Here is an 18,126-nt window from a genome sequence, read left to right as displayed (position 1 = left end):
TTTTTTTTTTTTTTTTTTTTTTTTTTTTTTTTTTTGTGAGAATGGAAGACAATTCTGTGTTGATATGAACACTATATTTACACCAAATTAAAAAAAAAATCTGTTGCTTTATCGTTAGAGCTGGATCAAGTTTGCTTGTGGTTTTGTTATTTATTTATTTATTAATTAGAGTGATAAGAAATTGAGTTTGGAAACATACTGAAAGACACATGCAAACTCTTGTAATACTGTGAATAATCTTGAACTAACAGGTCTTGGTCTTGACTAGAGAATTATGGTTTATGATGATGTGTTTCCACAAAGCAAGTTTAGTTGAGTATTTTTTTATCTCTTCCAGGATCAAACATAAATCGCTGTGGATTCAGAGGCTCTTCATATTTAGGGATGCCTTTCAATGCCTCCAAGGTCAGTTAAGTTTGTGTTTGTGTGAAATATTTTCAATTGGGCAATAAATGATCTTATATCTTTTTATAATATTAACTGCATACTTACGAAATATCTGTCGTGATTCGAGCCCAGAGGGCAACTGAGCATCATGCAGCCGTTCACTCACCCCTTCCCCTCCAGCGCTGGGAAGGAGAAAAATGAATCAAAAGGCTCAGGAGTGGAGATAAGGATAGAGAGGGGTTGCTCACCTGTTCTGGTCACAGGCAAATGACAGGCTCATTAGGGGAAGAAAAAAAAGGTCATCACTTTAATTCAAACACTAACAAAACCAACACTTAACAGCCAGAATGGGACAATGGGAAGTGTTACCATATCTTAAAAAAAACCCACCTCCCCCACCTCTCCCTTCTTCCTAGGCTTAGTTTTGTTCCTGATATCTCTACCTCCTCCCTCAGTATCACATGGTCAGGGGATGTGGGTGCAGTCAGTCCTGCAGCTTCTTCATGCAAGGTGCAGGGGAAAGCATTCCTCTGTATTCTTACCCCTGCCCCACATGCTGTCCCTCTCACTGGAGACAGTCTTCCACGAACTCTCTCTGCTGTGACTCCTCCCCACGGGATGCATGCTTCTCGAGATGCTCCAGTGCGGGTCACCTCCACGTGTTGCATCCTCCCAGCACTGAACTACAACAGTGGGCGCTGCTCCTTCCCACAGAGCCCCGGGGGTCCTCCACAGGCTGCAGGTGAATCTCTGCTCATCTGGTGGCCTCCATGGGTGGCAGGGGGCAGGCCTGCTGTCTCACCACGGGGTATAGGGGAGCTCTCTGCTCCAGTGCACCCCCTCCTCCTTCCTCCTCCTTCCTTCCACTGACCTCTGCATTCACACAGGTGTCCTTCTTGTAATCCCTCCTCACAAGTGTCCCCAACCCCCTCTCAGGTTTTCTTTCTTAAATATGTTATCGCAGAGGCAGGTCCAACTTGGAGCTAGGGGAGCTGGAGCTGGGAGCTTTCAAGAAGCTTCTCACAGAGGCCACCGCTGAAGCCCCTTCCCCTGCTACCAAAACACTGCTACACAAACCCACCAGAATCTGGAAGGCAGTGATTTTTGCACTGCTAATACACTGAAATGTTTGCAGAGCTTTTAAGAAAAATTCATAAAAAAATGTACTGAAATGGTACCACTTGAGCTTCCAGGGCTGTGAAGAAATTGGCATACAAAGTGTGACTTTTCTCAGTGCACTCTCCCCCTTCTCTGATCTGTTACTGAAGCAGGGAAAATTCTGTAACCCAAGAACTGTCACCTGGTAGAGGTGTGTAGAATAGCTCCTTATTAAGTGGTTCAGCACATGCTGTTCTTCAGTATTCCTCTTCCTGTGATGAAATACGCGTATTTAATTGCACCTGGTACCCACTCAAACATAGGCAAGGCTCTGCTCATCCCAGTTTGTCATGACCATAAGAGAGGATGCTTTGAAGCCCGCGGAACTGAAGTTCAGGAGTTAAATCTGTATATGAAAAGAAACAGTCCTTAATGCAAGAGAGAAAGGAGGTGTGCAGAGGCTGCCAAAGATGGTGTGAAAGGTCTGATACGGTTGGAAGAGTGAAGTAGAGGCCAGGGTGCAGGAAGGACTCTGAAAGAGGTACAGTAGTTCTGTCCTGCATTTGAGAATGAAAAGTCAAATGTAAAGAGTGAATGAAAAATCCAGAAAAGCACTAAATTATCACCAAGTATTTGATTTTTGTGGTGGACAGATAGCAAGATTTTAGATACAAATTAATGAATCCTGGGATCTGAAACTGAAAAGCAAGGATGGACATTTTATACACTAATGACTGTAGTTGAGTGTTAAAATTGCTTGAATGCACGAGTATGAACGTAGTATAGCAGCCTGTTTTGGCCTTATTTACTTTTAACAGTATAACTTTATGCTTCTGAATAGCTTGTGGGAATGTTAATCTATACTGGACTTCTAACTGCATATGCCTCTTAGCATAGCAAATAGGGCAAGTACTTGAAGCAGTAATATTCAGAGGTTGCACTTTCTAACAAGGGAGGAATAATTGTGAAGAGGGTTTTTTACATGTCTACATGAACCTGCAGGAGGGACAAAGGAGTTGAATCATGTAACCTGTGGAAATTAGCTACAAGGTCATTATCTCTAGAAAACTGCAGATGGATGTGCTTTTTATTCGAGCATTTCAATACTTTTTTCATTACATTTGCATTAGAGGGATCAGATCTGTTTGGTTTATTGACATACAAAGGTTTAAAGTATTTCCTGTACTGTTGCGCTAACATATTCTGAAATAACTCAGAAAAAGAAATACTTGGAAATCCACTGCAATGACTCTGAATTATGTTTAAGGTCTTGTCATTTCTCTTTATTCATAATTTTAAAATGTTCTATTAAAGCTACTACTCAAAAAATAATTTTTGAAAAAGCCTGTAAACATTTTGGATTTGCATTGACAGTTACTATTTATTACATGCCACTGTAGTCATTTCACTCTGAGAAAGTACCATACTGGAGGTAATCAAATCCCTTCTGTCACTAGGGTCCTTCCAAAATAATGGAAAAAAGGAAGGGATATGTTAGAATTTCCAACTTTACTAAATGTTACCAGGATAGCTCATTTGGTTTTAGTTTGGGGGTTTTTGGGGTCTTTTTTTTTAGCTGTTACCCTTTCAGTGTTTGATTGTACTGTCTGCTCCTCTTCAGTACTGTAGCTAAAGTGAAGCAAAACCATATCAACCATTCACTAACACCAGACACAGCCTTAACAAGCCTTAACAGTCTTAATTGTAAATGAAGGCTAAGAGTGCTGCTTCTATCCCTGCATTTAAACATGGATCATTTAAAATTTGATTACAGCTATTTTCTGAAATGGCTCCATGTTCTAAAGTCTCTCTGATTTGGTGTTACTGGAATTTGAAGTAGCTTTTTAATTTTAGGAGTGAACAATCCCCTCAGAGTTTCAGGTGGGCCTAGGTATTTTCAGTCTCTTTAAAGTGTTACAAATAATTTTTAGGGGCTAGACTGAAAGCCAATACCGTGAACTTTTATGTAAGATTCAGTAAATAACGTACACAACATCGTATTTTCTCAATGCTGAAACAATCCATGTTTGTAACAGTGATGCCAGGTGTGAGAAGGAAGTTTTTTGAAATTGGGCTTTGCCTGTATAGGAGTGGATTCACTAGCATTCTTTATTAGTGGTTAGAGAGATCTTGCCTATGCTTTTGCAGCAAGCAGAGTTTCTTAGCCCTTTCTGCAGTGCTCAGCAGGAATTGTTGGTGACCATGAGTTATGTTTGAATAGGTGGTCTGGATAATGTCTTAAGGAACATTATCATGTCACTCAACCAGATTCAAATGTTTGAAAGTTTCCCCTCGCCTTGCATTTTTAAATGTTAATTTTTTAAAGGAAGGCTCAGATTGTGGAGACCATGATGGTCATGCCCATAGAGCAGAACTGTTTTACTCTGTCACTGAGGTCCTCTGTTTTCTTGTGATCTTAAAAAGGAACTTCTTTTTACCAAGCCTGAAGAAGCCAATTAAAGATCAGATGCTTTGACTGTGGTGTGTTTGATAAATTTAGGACAAATTTCTACACAATGTCTGAATTACTTTCCGACTATGAAAATACTATGTCCTATGAAGGACTACTATGTCCTTCATATCAGAGGCAGTCTAGCAACACTTCCTCCCAGCCATGCAGATTTTAGACATTAGCAATTATCTCATGAGACCTTTGAGACTTTCTGTAATCTTTTGCATTTGGAGAAGCCATTGCAGTCCTACTTAATGATATAAAATTGTCACAGGGCCAGTTTCTACAAATTTTATGAATTCTCAATTTTATGCAAAAATTTTTTTTTCTTGGGTTGGTTTTTCTTTTGTCTGAAATGTCCAATTATTCTGATTGTTGTCCCCTCAAAGACACCCTGTTACTTGGGCTCAGTTGTTGCGTTAGTGTGAAGTATATACTAGTCTGTGTAGGTACAACATAAAATTTGGAAAGTAGTATCACAATGAGCTTGAAGTCATTACATGGAACCTAGAAGAGAAAGTAAATTCCAGTACACTTAAAATTTGAATGGTGATGATTAGTGTATAGAATATATTAATTTTCTATTCTTCTGGTGAATAAACATATGTTTTGTTACATTTTTTTTTTAAACTACATGTGAACAGAGATCTCTTAGGCTTTCAAAAGCTTCCAAAATCCTACAGTAATTACACATATGAAACATCATGTTGGCCTCTGTGAGTATGCCTTGTAGTGATTACTGTATGATCTCATATTTGATTCTGATCATTCTGTGTATTGAAGTATTGGCCATATTTGTTGGGATTTTTGACCCTAAATCAAATGTTTTCAAGGTATTGGCTGCATACCAGTATGCTGGACCCTTTGGCACTTTCACTGGATTTTTTTAGTAATTACATATCAAGATATCTAGCAGCATACCAACTTATACAAAGGATTTAATTAGTTACCACATGATAATAATGTGATAAAAATAGTAGTAGTAAAGGTAGTCATGTGACCTGTGAGCAACAGCTCTTGAATGTTGAGACCATCTCCCTGATACCCCACATAATGATGTTCTGAAATTATGTATCTTAACAAAGTCTTTTCTGCATTACTTGTAGTTTAATATTTGTTTGATGTTCAAGGACAGGAGCAGATGGCAGTACTGATTTAGCTGTGAACTTCGTGATTGTATGTACAGACAGCAGACACTAATGATTGCTTTATATGCGTCATACAAATATAGCTTGTGCTCCTTATTAAAACTACCAGAGTCACAAAATTCTATACAGCTCTGGTGTTGCTGAAAGCCTGTAGTTGGAAAAGCAGTGTGCTACCACTACATGTTGAAATGTTTGCATAGAAAAGGAAGTACAGATAGAATTTGTACATTGTCCAGGAAGTGTAGTGATTGATACAATTTGAGGGCGATTGTACTATTTAATTTCGTACAATATGTGCGCTTATAACACTTTGCCTCCATTCTGGTTTTGTTGCAGCTAGTAATAGTGTAACAAAAATACTAAAATACAGAATTCACTAAAAAATAAGGGCCCAGTTATTTAAACATGTTTGTAGGCTGCCACAGCTTTCCAGGCAGTGTGGAATTAGCATGTGTTTAGAAAAGTACAATTTAAAAGAAAAAAGCCTCTTGTGCATCAGGAATTTTTAGTTACTTTACATAGACACTATGAAAAATTGTTGCTTGAAGGAGAATGTTTGAGAACTGTAGATACCTTAGAAGATGTCCTGATTATCCAAGCATGTTTGTAGTAGTTAGAACATTTGGGTAGATTTTTCATAAATATGGTTCTAAAAACCAAGTCTGAATATCCTTAGAGTAAATCGTTCTTGCTTAGTGAATGTAATCTTCCTCTGGAAAGAATATTTCCAAATGTAAAGTCAAACTCATTCATGGTGTCTATTATTCTTCACTTGTTCCTGATGTCAAAATTGATTTGGAGATTAATTACCTGTAACAGTGTGTAAACAGCAGTGGACAGTTAAAGTTGATTCTCAGGCTCCAGCATTTTTAGTGTATTTGTGTGAAATGGCAGAGGTATTTTCTGCGCTTGCCTGCTCTAAGGTATTTCAGGTAGGAAGAAATTGTTACTCTCATTCCAGCTTAGCTTCAATTATATAGATTTTTGGAAACTTAGTTTTCTTTGTAGTTGCTGATGGGAACTGTTGGGACATTTTGTAAGCAGTTGGTCCTAATATCAGAGAACCTTTCCAGATATTTTTTCACTGTATAGTTCATATCTTTTATTTCGTTTGACAAAATACATGAGAAGCTTTAGGTACAGAGCTGGGACATTGAGAATCCTTTTACTCGAGAGCTGGTTCAGATTTGGTAGTTTAGAATAGAGACTCACTTTGCTTAGAAGTAAATAAATCAATTACATTAAACTGAATACTTCTCTGTTTCAAAGCAAATTTGTGTGACCCTATATGTCTGGATTTTTGGAGCAGAATTTTACATTTGAAATAAGTTGATGCATCACAAGGGTTAAGCTGCTTATAATAAAACTTTTACAGGGAGGATACTCTGAAATGAAGATTAGATAGGCCAAGTTGTTCCTTCTGGGATTAGAGCTCAAGTTAAAAAAACATGTTTCATGACTGCAGTAGCTTTTTCTAAGCTGTTTGAGGGCACAGCTGTCCTCCATCTGTGGGGTGTCCCATGGGGAAGTTTGGGACTGGTGCACCTCTCCTACAAGGAAAGACTGAGAGAGCTGTGAATGTTCAGCCTGGAGAGAGAAGGCTCAGGGGCATCTCATCAATGTATATAAACACCTGAAGGGACAGTGCAAAGAGGGCAGAGCCAGGCTTTTTTCAGTGGTGCCCAGTGACAGAACCAGAGGCAATGGGCACACACTGAAATGCAGGAGCTTCCCTCTGAACATCAGGAAACACTTCTTCTCTGTGAGGGTGACAAAGCACTGGACAGGGGTTGCCCAGAGAGGTTGTGGAGTCTCCATCCTTGGAGATACTCAGAAGCTGTCTGGATATGGTCCTGGGCAGCTGGCTCTACAGGTTTGGATCTGATGACCTCCTAAGGTCCCTACTAACCTCCACCACGTTGTGATTGTGTGTGTGTGACTGGGGGATGTGCAGGGCAGACAGTGGTGGGGTACTGGCAGCTGAGGGGCAGGAGTGGAAGTTGTTGTGATTTGTGTCCACTTCTCAACAGAGTCCAGATATGGAAACGAGGGAGAGGAGGTGCAGCTTTCAGTGCTCACTCCCTTGTTCCCCTTCCCTTAGTATAGCTAGAGCTTTTTCACTGCTGTTGCAGTCACTTCCACCTTGTTTTCTGCCTCCCTTTCCCAATGGTGTTTGATTCCCTAGTGTAAGAACAGTCCCTTGCTGTCTAGTAGGTAATAAGTATTTTTCTCCCAGTTTCTTATTAGGAGCACCTCTTTCTGGCTTTGGAAATAAGTGTGATTTATCTGAAAAATACCAGTGCACATAACATAATCTTAAATTTGGTTTTACGCTGCTTTTGCATGTGTTTTTAGGATGAGTTGCAAAATGGCCACTAAGCAGTAATACTAGTAAAATGTGATTTAAAAACTTATTTGTCTATACAACTCAGTATTGAAATAGTTTTTATCCTGTTTGAAATGGTAGTCTCCCAGTTGCTCCAAGCTGAACCATCCCAAGTATCTACAGTCATCTTGTTACATGTGGTTTCTGATTTCATGAAGTGGTACAGTCCAGGATATGCCTATAAATTATCAGAAGGAAAAAATAATTCTGGCACAGCTGTATCAATTCCCCACTCATTATTGTGATATGTATCATGTGACTAGTCAGCATTTAGCTTTCATTTTAGCTTTAGTTGACATTATCTGCTATGTAAATACATTGTTTAAAGTCTGATTATTGTTTTAGAGTAGAGGTGAAAGTAGATGAGAGGCTAAATTGGTATTGCTTCAATGGACAGATTAATAATCCCTCACAGTGCCTTCCACTTGCAGATCATTAGATTGTAAAATCTTTGAAGGGACATTCAGCTGTTTTAAACAGTGCTTACTCAGCTGCCAGAAAGCTAATGCCCAGTGATGTGTCAGGATAAATTTAGGTACACTTGAGCACATCCCATCTTTATGTTTAACTCTTGCATAAATACCACTCTTGGTGAAGCTTTTTTCCAAAGCTTTCTACTGACCAACTGTTTACAAAGATAGAAGAGCTGTATAGCAGCTTAGTTGCATTAGAAGGGGATGCCTGACTGGGATGCCTTCAATTTAACCATAATGAGTGAAGGGAAAATAACTTTGTTTACCTCTTAATTTTTTTCTAAAAATGAATGTTTGACTGTAATATAAGGTCTTAAATTTTTTCAGTATTTTTATTTTGTCCCCTGTTTTTCTAGGGTCCAGGTGTATTTCATCCCTATGACAGTGGGCACATAGCAATGACTTACACAGGTCTATCATGTCTGGTTATTCTTGGAGATGATTTAAGTCGAGTAAATAAAGATGCTGTACTGGAAGGACTGAGAGCTCTCCAGCTGGAGGATGGAAGGTAAAATATTCTTTATATTCTACAACTCTCTGAAAGCTTAATAGAAAACCCAGATGTGGAATGAAACATAAGAAACGTGGGTTTTATGAAAGTACCTATATAATCTTTTATTTCTTTTAGAAAATACTTTGGTGGGTAATCATTATCAGTTGTAGAACACATGCCAGTTTACAGGACCGAACAGCACTTGATATATTAGCTTTCATATTAGAGAATGGTGCTATTTGCTTACAACTGTAGGTACTTATTCCTGGAAAGCTAATGAATTGAGGATAGTACTTTTTCTGTTCTGTCCTTTAGATAAGTAAGGTTTTCTGTGTTACATTCTCTGTTTTTTGCAGGACCCTTGGACACTACTATGATGATGTTTGCTCTGCTTTGTGGGAGGATGGACTTTGTTTAGTTTTATGAGATTTGAGACATCAACATAGAGTATAATTAGCCTCTGTATTACTTGTACTAGTATAATATTACTAAACTTCATTGTGAGATCTGTGCTTCTTGCATACATTTTCTAATAGATGGTATATACCCCTTGATCTACTTCTGCTGGTGGGGCTTTTTAGGTTTTTTAAATCCAGATTGAAGCTGGTAGCTATGAAAACTTCTGCTAGTGTAGGTGATCTGTCTGTGTTTTTTAAGTTTTACTGAATGTCATTCTTGAAAGAGTAATTTAAGAAATGCAGAATTATAGAAATGTTGTCCCTGAAGGAATTACCTTTCACTTCACCATGAAATTGCTGTCATCCTTTATGAGTTAAAGCTTTTGTTCTGGTCATATGCAGAAGAGTGCCAGCTAGCCCGTAGTGCTTTGCACTGGCATAGAGTTGATACTTTGGCAGGAATCAACTTCTAGTGTGACAGACATTTTCATAGCTATGAAAACTGGTTTTACTGCTTCAAAGAGGATGTGTGAAGGCCAGAACTTGAGCTAACATCTTGCCAAGAATAAAATAGCTAGTGAGCTCAGTGAGGGAGACCTTTTTCTGCTGTTACCCTAGTATAAACATGCTAGTCTTAGTTAATAAAAGTGTAGAAACAAAAACTTAAAAAAAATATTTAAATTATACTGTCTCTTTTTACATTATGAATAAATGGATGTACTTCCACTTCTACTTTACCTTAACTGAATGTGAGAGGAAGTCTCTGAATAACATACAGTGCAGTTGTCACCTGAGGATGGTGCAAGATTGTAAACCACAGTACTGGCACATGTTAAGAAGTGTCCTGGTTTCCCAGGATGTCCTGTGTCTTATCAAGAGCAATGGAGTTGCTCACTGCCTGAGCTGGACAGAGCAGGGCCTGGCACCATTGGGGTTAGGAGGGAAAAAGCATCTCCCAGTAAATCTTGGAGGCAAGAAGATCGTGAGGTATACTTGAATTGCAAAGAGGGAGTGTCGTAGTGGTGATAGTAATTTTTAAAAGACTGTCTTGAAAGACAGCACTGCCTTGTTTTGTTGGTTTTTAGAAAAGATTTGTTCAGGAGGACTCATCAAAATACTGTATTGTGCTGGCTTCTTGCAAATGGTTAAATCATCAAAATATACTAACTAGCTCTTTGAATAAAATGGAGGCTTGCCATGCAGCAAATTATAGAACAAACAATTAAAGGTTTGTTTATTGTCACAGGAATTAAACTTATTACCTATTTCTGTTTATCAAAGAATCATTTAGTTTTGAAAACACCTTTAAGATTATTGAGTCTAATCCTTAACCTGACACTGCCAAGTCCACCACTAAATCACTTCCCTAAGCACCATGTTTACATGTCTTCTAAATACCTTCAGGGGTGGTGACTCAGCCACTTTCCTGGGCAGCCTGTTCCAGTGCCTGACAACACTTTCATTGAAGAAATTTTTCCTAATAACCAGTCTAAACCTCCCCTGCAGCAACTTGAGGCCATTTCCTCTTGTCCTATCACTTGTTAGTTGGGAGAAGAGACTGACACCCGCTGTGCTACAACCTCCTTTCAGACAGTTGTAGAGAGTGATAAGGTCTCCGTTCAGCCTCTTTTGCTCCAGGCTAAACAACCCCAGTTCCCTCAGCTGTTCCTCATAAGATTTGTGCACTTCTAGGCCCTTCAACAGCTTTGTTGCTCCTCTTTGGACACACTCCAGCACCTTGATGTCTTTCTTACAGTGAGGTACCCAAAACTGAACACAGTATTCGAGGTGTGGCCTCACCAGTACTGAGTACAGGGGGATGGATGATCACTTCCATAATCCTGCTGGCCACACTGTTTCTCCTACAAGCATCTGAGTCACAGCATCCATCTTAATTTTAAGAGTCTCTGAGAGAGCACAGGATTGTACCTAGATAACCCAGATAGAAGAAGTTTAAAATATTCATAGAGTTTGAAAAGACTGTAGCTGTAAGAAATCAAAAACTGGATTGAAGGTAATTTTCATCATTTGTATTAGAAATGGTAGTAATAATAATTACTACCTACTACTACTACTAACAGCTACAGTAGTAATAACATGGGAAACTGGTCCTAAAATTGCAGTCAGGAAAGAAAACCTTGTAAGCTATTAAGATTTCTAGGAAAGCAAAGAATTCTGCCCAACACAGTAAATGCTAAAATGGTAACTCATACATCAGTATATACTGTGATAGGTGAAAGACTATAAGCATTAACATCTTTGAGTAAATAAAGACCAGTGTCATTACATTGCTGGAAGTAAAGTCACCCAGGCCCCTAAATGTTAACAGTTCTATTAATTTTGCTTAGTATCATCTAAAAAGAAAATCTAGCATAGCATTGGGTTATATTTATGTGAACACTGTAACTAGAAGTAACTAATTTTTGAAAGAGAAGTTATGCAATTCCTTGAACTGCTTTTCATATTTTCTGATACAACAGGCTGTAAGTGTATAATGATAGAAACATTTCTTTCAGTTTCTGTGCGGTGCTGGAAGGAAGTGAGAATGATATGAGGTTTGTGTACTGTGCTTCCTGCATCTGCTACATGCTTGATAACTGGTCAGGCATGGATATGAAAAAAGTGATAGACTACATTAGAAGAAGTATGGTAAGTATTCACAAAGTTTTATTTCTTACAACATTTTAAAGTTACTAGCTTTATTTCTTAACTATGACTAAAAATCTTGCTATCCAGATCAAAATATTATGGTAACTTCTTTCTTTCTGTTCCTACTTTAGCAAATTGAAAGTGAAAAAGTATGTTGGTTTTTTGTGTTTGTGTTTTCACTGTAATATGTGTACTGGAAAGGTAATTTTATTTGGTGTGTTTGTTCACTACAAATGAAATCTGATCTTTTTTCTTTAAAAATTTAAAATTGAAAACAAGTTTTTGAAAACTGGGGCCTGATGTTCCTATAACTTAGAGAAAGTGCATAAATAAAGCATCGCATCAACAAATTTATCACATTTCAATGAGCTATAGTTCTGCTTTTTAAATGATGTACAGAATCAAAGGTAAAACTTAATTATTGACGTCAGTTCAAGCGTAATAAGTGTTTCCAGTCATACACTTCATTATTTATTTATTAGGTATTTGGAATGAAGGACAATATTAGTAAATACATGTTTTTTCATGATGTTTCATTAGTTTAATTGAGGTACATTTTCCAAGACTAAAATAAATGTTCTTCAAAGAAGCTGAGTAAGCTTGAAAATTATAGTTCCCAGAATGTGATTAAACATACCTAGTAAACTCTTCTGGTCCACAAAAAAGACACAAACTTATGGTGACATACAACATCTGTTGTAAACAAGAGTATGCTTTAGTAGTTGCAGCCAGCAGGGAGATTGTAAAATTTAAGTGAGAAACAAGTCTAAAGAAGACTTAATCTCCTGCTTCAGACCAAATCATGGGAGTTTTGTTGTTTATTTTTTAAGGAGACAGATGTATAAGCATTTCTTACTGTACATCACAAGATCCTTCCTGGCACACTGCCATAGTCTTGGACCAACCAAAGTGGTCAAGGGCAGGGCTCAGTTATACAAGTATATGGACCAGCAGTCTGTTCATACTGAACTAGCACCTTTTATCTCCCTTTTCCCTTTGTTCTTCTCCCTTGCTTGTTCCTCCCCACTCTGCTTTGATCTTTCCCTTTCTCAATATTGGTGCTTTCCCTAGCCATCCCATAATATATTGTGCAAACTCCTGCATTCCCCAGAAAACACCCCATGACAAGTTTTATACAAACCTGGAATTTTACTCCCTTGCATCTCCTAAGAGCCCCTGTACCCCAGTAATTAGTAGCCCACTTTAGGTAGCATGGGTTTGCAGGGTGAGAATATCTCTGATGATTGCTCTTGGTGGGTTTTCACCCAGAGAATGTGATTTATCCGTTTTCTTTTCACAATCTGAGTAAGCAACTGAGTCAGGGTGCTCTCTTTTCACTGCTTACGTCAGGAGGGTTCTTCCCCTTCTGATCCTGGACGTTTGTGTTTACTGAGGTGAGCCTTTAGTCAGATAGCTTAGAGAGATACAACAGGAGAATTGAGTAGTAAGAAAGAATAGAGAACAAAGCTGAAGAGTAAAATCCTCACTGTGGTGTTCTACACATCATGTCAACTGTTATTTGGCATTTTGTACACCTGAGTGCAGTTTTAGTCCAAAAGGATGTAGTGGAACTAGGAAGGGTACAAAGGAAGTTAAGCTGAATTGTCAGAGGTACAAAACAGTTTGTGCAAAAGGAGCGTTTAATATACTAGACTCTTCATTATAGAAATGAAATGATTAAGTGGAGTGTGACAGAAGTACCTAAAGCAGTAAGTAGCACTGACAAGATTAAGTGATCAGGGAGCAATTACTTCAAAGAGAACTAGAACATCATGGAGGCCATTGGTAGTTCAGGCAGGTGGAGATTTTTTGAAAGTTTGGAGCTTTGAAACGGCCCTGGAGATTTACTGTCCACAGTGATCTTGAACCAAATTTGTAACTTGCTTCTAGAGCCTTAGCATTAATCCTTGTAGCTGCAAATTCCAGTTGTTATGTTCCTGTTGGGAAAATTGACACTATAACTATTGACACTATAACTACAGTAACTATACAGTGAATATTGCTATAGACTTTCTTGCAAATGATTATTCCTTTTTTGCTACAATGTTACCTTATTCTGGTATTTCCATTAATTATAAAACAAAAGAGATTGCATTGCTTAGTAGTAAACTTCTGTGACAGAAATGTGTGGTTTTGTTTTACTGTCATATGTCATCATTTGCACGTAGATGAAGCAAGGAATAATTAAACTTTTTTTCAGTTCAAATTGACATACATGTGTGTGAACTGCAACTAATCTGGATGGAGAGTAAAACAACTGGTTAAACACAGTAATCTTTATAATAAGCTTCTGGATTTTTTAACTTATTCTTTGGAATTTATTCTCTAGTTATGCAGTATAAGAATTGTGACGTATAATTCAGTACAACTGAAAGAGGGAGGAGTCATATGAGGAACAGCTGAAAATTGCAACATGAAACAATGGTGGCGCCTTATTTGGAAAAGTAACAAAAATAGTTGAATCTTCATACAGAATGGACAGCCATCTTCTTATCACTTGACTAAAAGTGTTTGTGCGGTACTGATCACAAAAGTAATTGTGGATCAATTTTACCGTCAGTAAAAGAGCCATATTCCAGACACATGATTTTTACCAGCTGTCCTGGTTCAGCTAGGATAGGGTTAAGTTTTCCCAGCAGAGAGAGAGGGGGAAGGGATCTCCAGCCAGGTTATTAATACCATGCTGACTTCAGGTCAGGACCGACGGCAGCATGGGAAGCTTTCCTTTGTGGCTTTGGTGTCGGGGAGCATCACGAGCGAGCTGTCTGTAACCATTACGGTATTTCTCTGTATATCTTTTGTCTTGCTTACTGTTACTGCTGCTTATTGTCGTTATCATTCCTACTGTTGTTGTTCAGAGTGTTTATCACATTATTGTATTCAATTTCTCCTTATTTTAACCTGGGGTTTGTGCCTCACTTCCAGCCTGACCAGCTGAGGGTGGGGGAAGGGCAACGGCAACATGGTCTCTGGTCCCGGCAGGGCCTAAACCACCACAGCCTTTTTGGCGCACCAGCGTGGGGCACAAGAGGGTTGAAATAACAATCAAAAAGGGACAGATCCTGACCAGTATGTGTTTAGAGCAATCCGTTGGGTGTAATTTTTCTGTTTGTATTTGTACTATTAGATAAGAAAAAGTTTGCAATGCTGCCACACTTCCTTGCATGCTGGGGCTGGATTATTCCTTATATCCACTGTGTGTTCCCAGTGCTGGTGTTTGTTGTCGGTGGAGAATGTATAAAGGGGATTGTTTTGTTACACGGGCTATTGACTGCCTATAATGCTTTTGTATCGCTGTTTGTGGGGGCGGGCCGGTACCTGTTTGCTGCCTGGGCTTTTGTTAGGGGTCTCACCCCCTGTGTGAGTGAGCCAGGGGAAGAGATTCTCTCAGTTTTGGGGAGTATTAATTATCATTGGAGTCTGCAGGGCAGTGTGTTTGTGACACAATGCTTTCTGAATGTCTGCCAGATTTTGGTGTTGGCCATGCAGCACTTCTCTAACAATAGCAGTGCCCGGAAACTGCCCCGAGGTCAGATAATAGTGAGTGGCAAGGGGTGTGGGAAAAGGCCTGGGTCAGTGGTCGCCTCCAATGCTTTGGAATTTCACTCCCGAACAAATGCAGAGCCCTGATAATCTGGTAGAGTGCTTATAAAGGGTGTGTTACCAATCTGGCAAAACCGAGGAGACACAACTCACTGCGATGTGCTGGAGACTTGCCCATGCCTACCGTGTCCTCTTTAATACCACCCACTGCCCTCAAGGGGGAGAAAGGGCTGCAGGATCTGAGATGAACTTACTGGTACAGCACCTGGGCCGGGGAAACAGGCAGAGCCAGTCTCAGTCACCTCCACCAGCACAGCAGCTGAGCCAGAGAGCCAGCCAGTGCCGGTGACAGTCACCCCGATACAGAAAACAAAACATACCAGAAAGTCAGCTTTCAAAGTGGGGGATAGGGATGACCCAGGCCCAGCACGGGAACAGGAGGAAGGACCAGAGGTGATCGTCCTATCTGTATCCCCAACTGAGTTGAGATATGAGGAGAGATTTCGGCCGCCTGGGAGGTGAGCAGATTTGCACCTGGCTGCTCTGATGCTGGGACAATGGAGCCAGTGCTTTTAAAATGGAGGGGACAGAGGCCAAGCAGCTGGGATCTTTGGCAAAGGATGCTGGCATTGATAGGGAAATAGGGAAACAGACTCAAACCCTCAGCCTTTGGAAGCAACTCCTGCTCAGTGTAAGGGAGAGGCACCCCTACAAGGATGATATCCTATGTCACCTAAGCAAATGGACCAACATTGAGAAAGGCATCCAGAACCTCAGGGAACTGGCTGTGTTTGAGATGATTTATGGTGATCTGAATGATCAGCAGTCACTCATGGACCCAGATCAGGCCCCTTGCACATACCCTGATGCGGCGGAAGTTCCTGAAGAGCGCACCAGAAGCACACTCGAAAGCATTGGCAATAGTGTCCTGGTGGACAGACACCCACACTCTAACAGGGGATGGAGTGGTTGGCAAGCTCCGACAATATGAGGGAAATCTCCCTTCCACTCAACATTCCTGGGTCTCAGCTGTGGAGGAACTGTCTGAGAGGGTCCAGAAAATGAAAGAGGACATGACGTACATTCCACCTGCACGGGCCGATGTCTCAGCTGTTAGAAGTAAACGTTTCCCCGCCCAAGAGAAAGGCAGCAGAAGGCACACACCACGAGGCACCCTGTGGTTTTTCCTCCGTGACCATGGAGAAAACATGAGGAGGTGGGATGGACAGCCCACTGCCGCCCTAGCTGCACGAGTAGAGCAGCTGAAAGGGAAGACCATCACGAAAGGGGAGTCCTCCAAGAAGAGCGCAGCTCCAGTGTCCAGTCAGAAATCCCCCAGGCAGAATAGAATGGTGAACATTATGTCTGACCCTCTTGAGGGGACCAGTAAATCATTCTTGCAAGAAGTGAGTAATGATGAGCAGGATGAGAGGGGCCCTGCTTCCAGCCAGGTGGAGGGAAGGGACAATCGGATTTACTGGACAGTGTGGATCCGATGGCCTGGCACATCAGACCCACAAGAATGTAAGGCTTTGGTGGACACTGGCGCACAGTGCACCCTGATGCCATCGAGCTACAGTGGGGTTGAATCCATCTGCATCTCCGGAGTGACAGGGGGATCCCAACAGCTGACCCTACTGGAAGCTGAAGTGAGCCTGACTGGGAAGGACTGGCATAAGCACCCCATTGTGACTGGCCCAGATGCCCCGTGCATCCTGGGCATAGACTATCTCAGGAGAGGGTACTTCAAAGACCCAAAAGGGTACCGGTGAGCTTTTGTTGTAGCTGCCATGGAGGAGGTTGAACAGTTGTCCACCTTACCCGGTCTCTCAGAGGATCCCTCAGTGGTGGGGCGGCTTAAGGTTGAGGAGCAGCGAGTGCCGATTGCTACCAGGACAGTGCAGCGGTGGCAGTACCGCACCAACCGAGATTCCCTGGTCCCCATCCATCAGCTGATCCATCAACTAGAAAGCCAGAAGGTGATCAGCAAAACTCACTCACCCTTCAACAGCCCTATATGGCCAGTGAGAAAGCCTAATGGCGAGTGAAGGCTAACTGGGGGCTACCGTGGCCTGAATGAAGTTACGCCAGCAATGAGTGCTGCAGTGCGAGACATGCTGGAGCTCCAGTGTGAACTGGAGTTGAAGGCAGCCAAGCGTTATGCCACGATTGACATTGCTAACGCATTCTTCTCCATTCCGATAGTGCCAGAGTGCAGGCCACAGTTTGCGTTCACTTGGAGAGGCATCCAGTACACCTGGAATCGATTGCCCCAGGGGTGGAACCACAGCTCCATCATTTGCCATGGACTGGTCCATACTGCACTGGAGAAATGTGGGGCTCCAGAACACATGCAGCACATTGATGACAACGTTGTATGGAGGGACACAGCCGAGGAAGTCTTTGAGAAAGGGAAGAAGATAATTGAAATCCTCCTGAAGGCTGGCTTTGCCGTTAAGCAAAAGAAAGTTAATGGGCCTGCGAGGGAAATTCAATTCCTAGGGATAAAATGGCAAGATGGGCGTCGCCACATCCCAATGGAGGTGATAAACAAGATAACTGCCATGGCCCCACCAACCTCTAAAAAGGAGACTCAGTCTGTCCTGGGCGCTGTGGGGTTCTGGAGGATGCACATCCCGAACTACAGCCTGATTGTGAGCCCTCTCTACCACGTAACCCGTAAGAAGAACGATTTTGAATGGGGCCCTGAGCACCAACAATCCTTTGAACAAATTAAGCAGGTGATTGCCCAAGCAGTAGCCCTTGGGCCAGTCTGGGAAGGGCAGGAGGTTAAGAACATGCTCTACACCGCTGCCGGGGAGAATGGCCCTATCTGGAGCCTCTGGCAGAGAGCACCTGGGGAGACCCGAGGGGGACCTCTGGGCTTTTGGAGCTGGGGATACAAAGGCTCTGAAGCTAATTATACACCAACTGAGAAGGAGATACTGGCAGTGTACAAAGGAGTTGATCAGCACTGAAACACAGCTCCTCCTGGCACCCTGACTGCCGGTGCCGGGGTGGATGTTCAAAGGAAAGGCCTCCTCCACGCATCATGCAACAGATGCCACGTGGAGTAAATGGGTTGCATTGATAACACAA

General features: G+C 41.2%; 1 protein-coding gene across 1 annotated transcript in view; it reads left to right on the top strand.

Annotated features, from left to right (window-relative positions):
* Nucleotides 1-18,126, top strand: part of PGGT1B (protein geranylgeranyltransferase type I subunit beta) — a 37,887-nt gene that overhangs the window by 8,110 nt on the left and 11,651 nt on the right. The window contains 3 exon segments of the mRNA XM_026865364.1: nucleotides 338-405; nucleotides 8,301-8,452; nucleotides 11,352-11,484. Coding sequence (XP_026721165.1) covers nucleotides 338-405; nucleotides 8,301-8,452; nucleotides 11,352-11,484 — 353 coding nt within the window.

Source organism: Athene cunicularia, assembly GCF_003259725.1.
Source record: "Athene cunicularia isolate RWA chromosome Z unlocalized genomic scaffold, athCun1 chrZ_part1, whole genome shotgun sequence".
NCBI classification, from domain to species: domain Eukaryota; kingdom Metazoa; phylum Chordata; class Aves; order Strigiformes; family Strigidae; genus Athene; species Athene cunicularia.
Note: the sequence above shows the minus strand (reverse complement) of the source record. Positions and strands in the feature narration are given on the sequence as shown.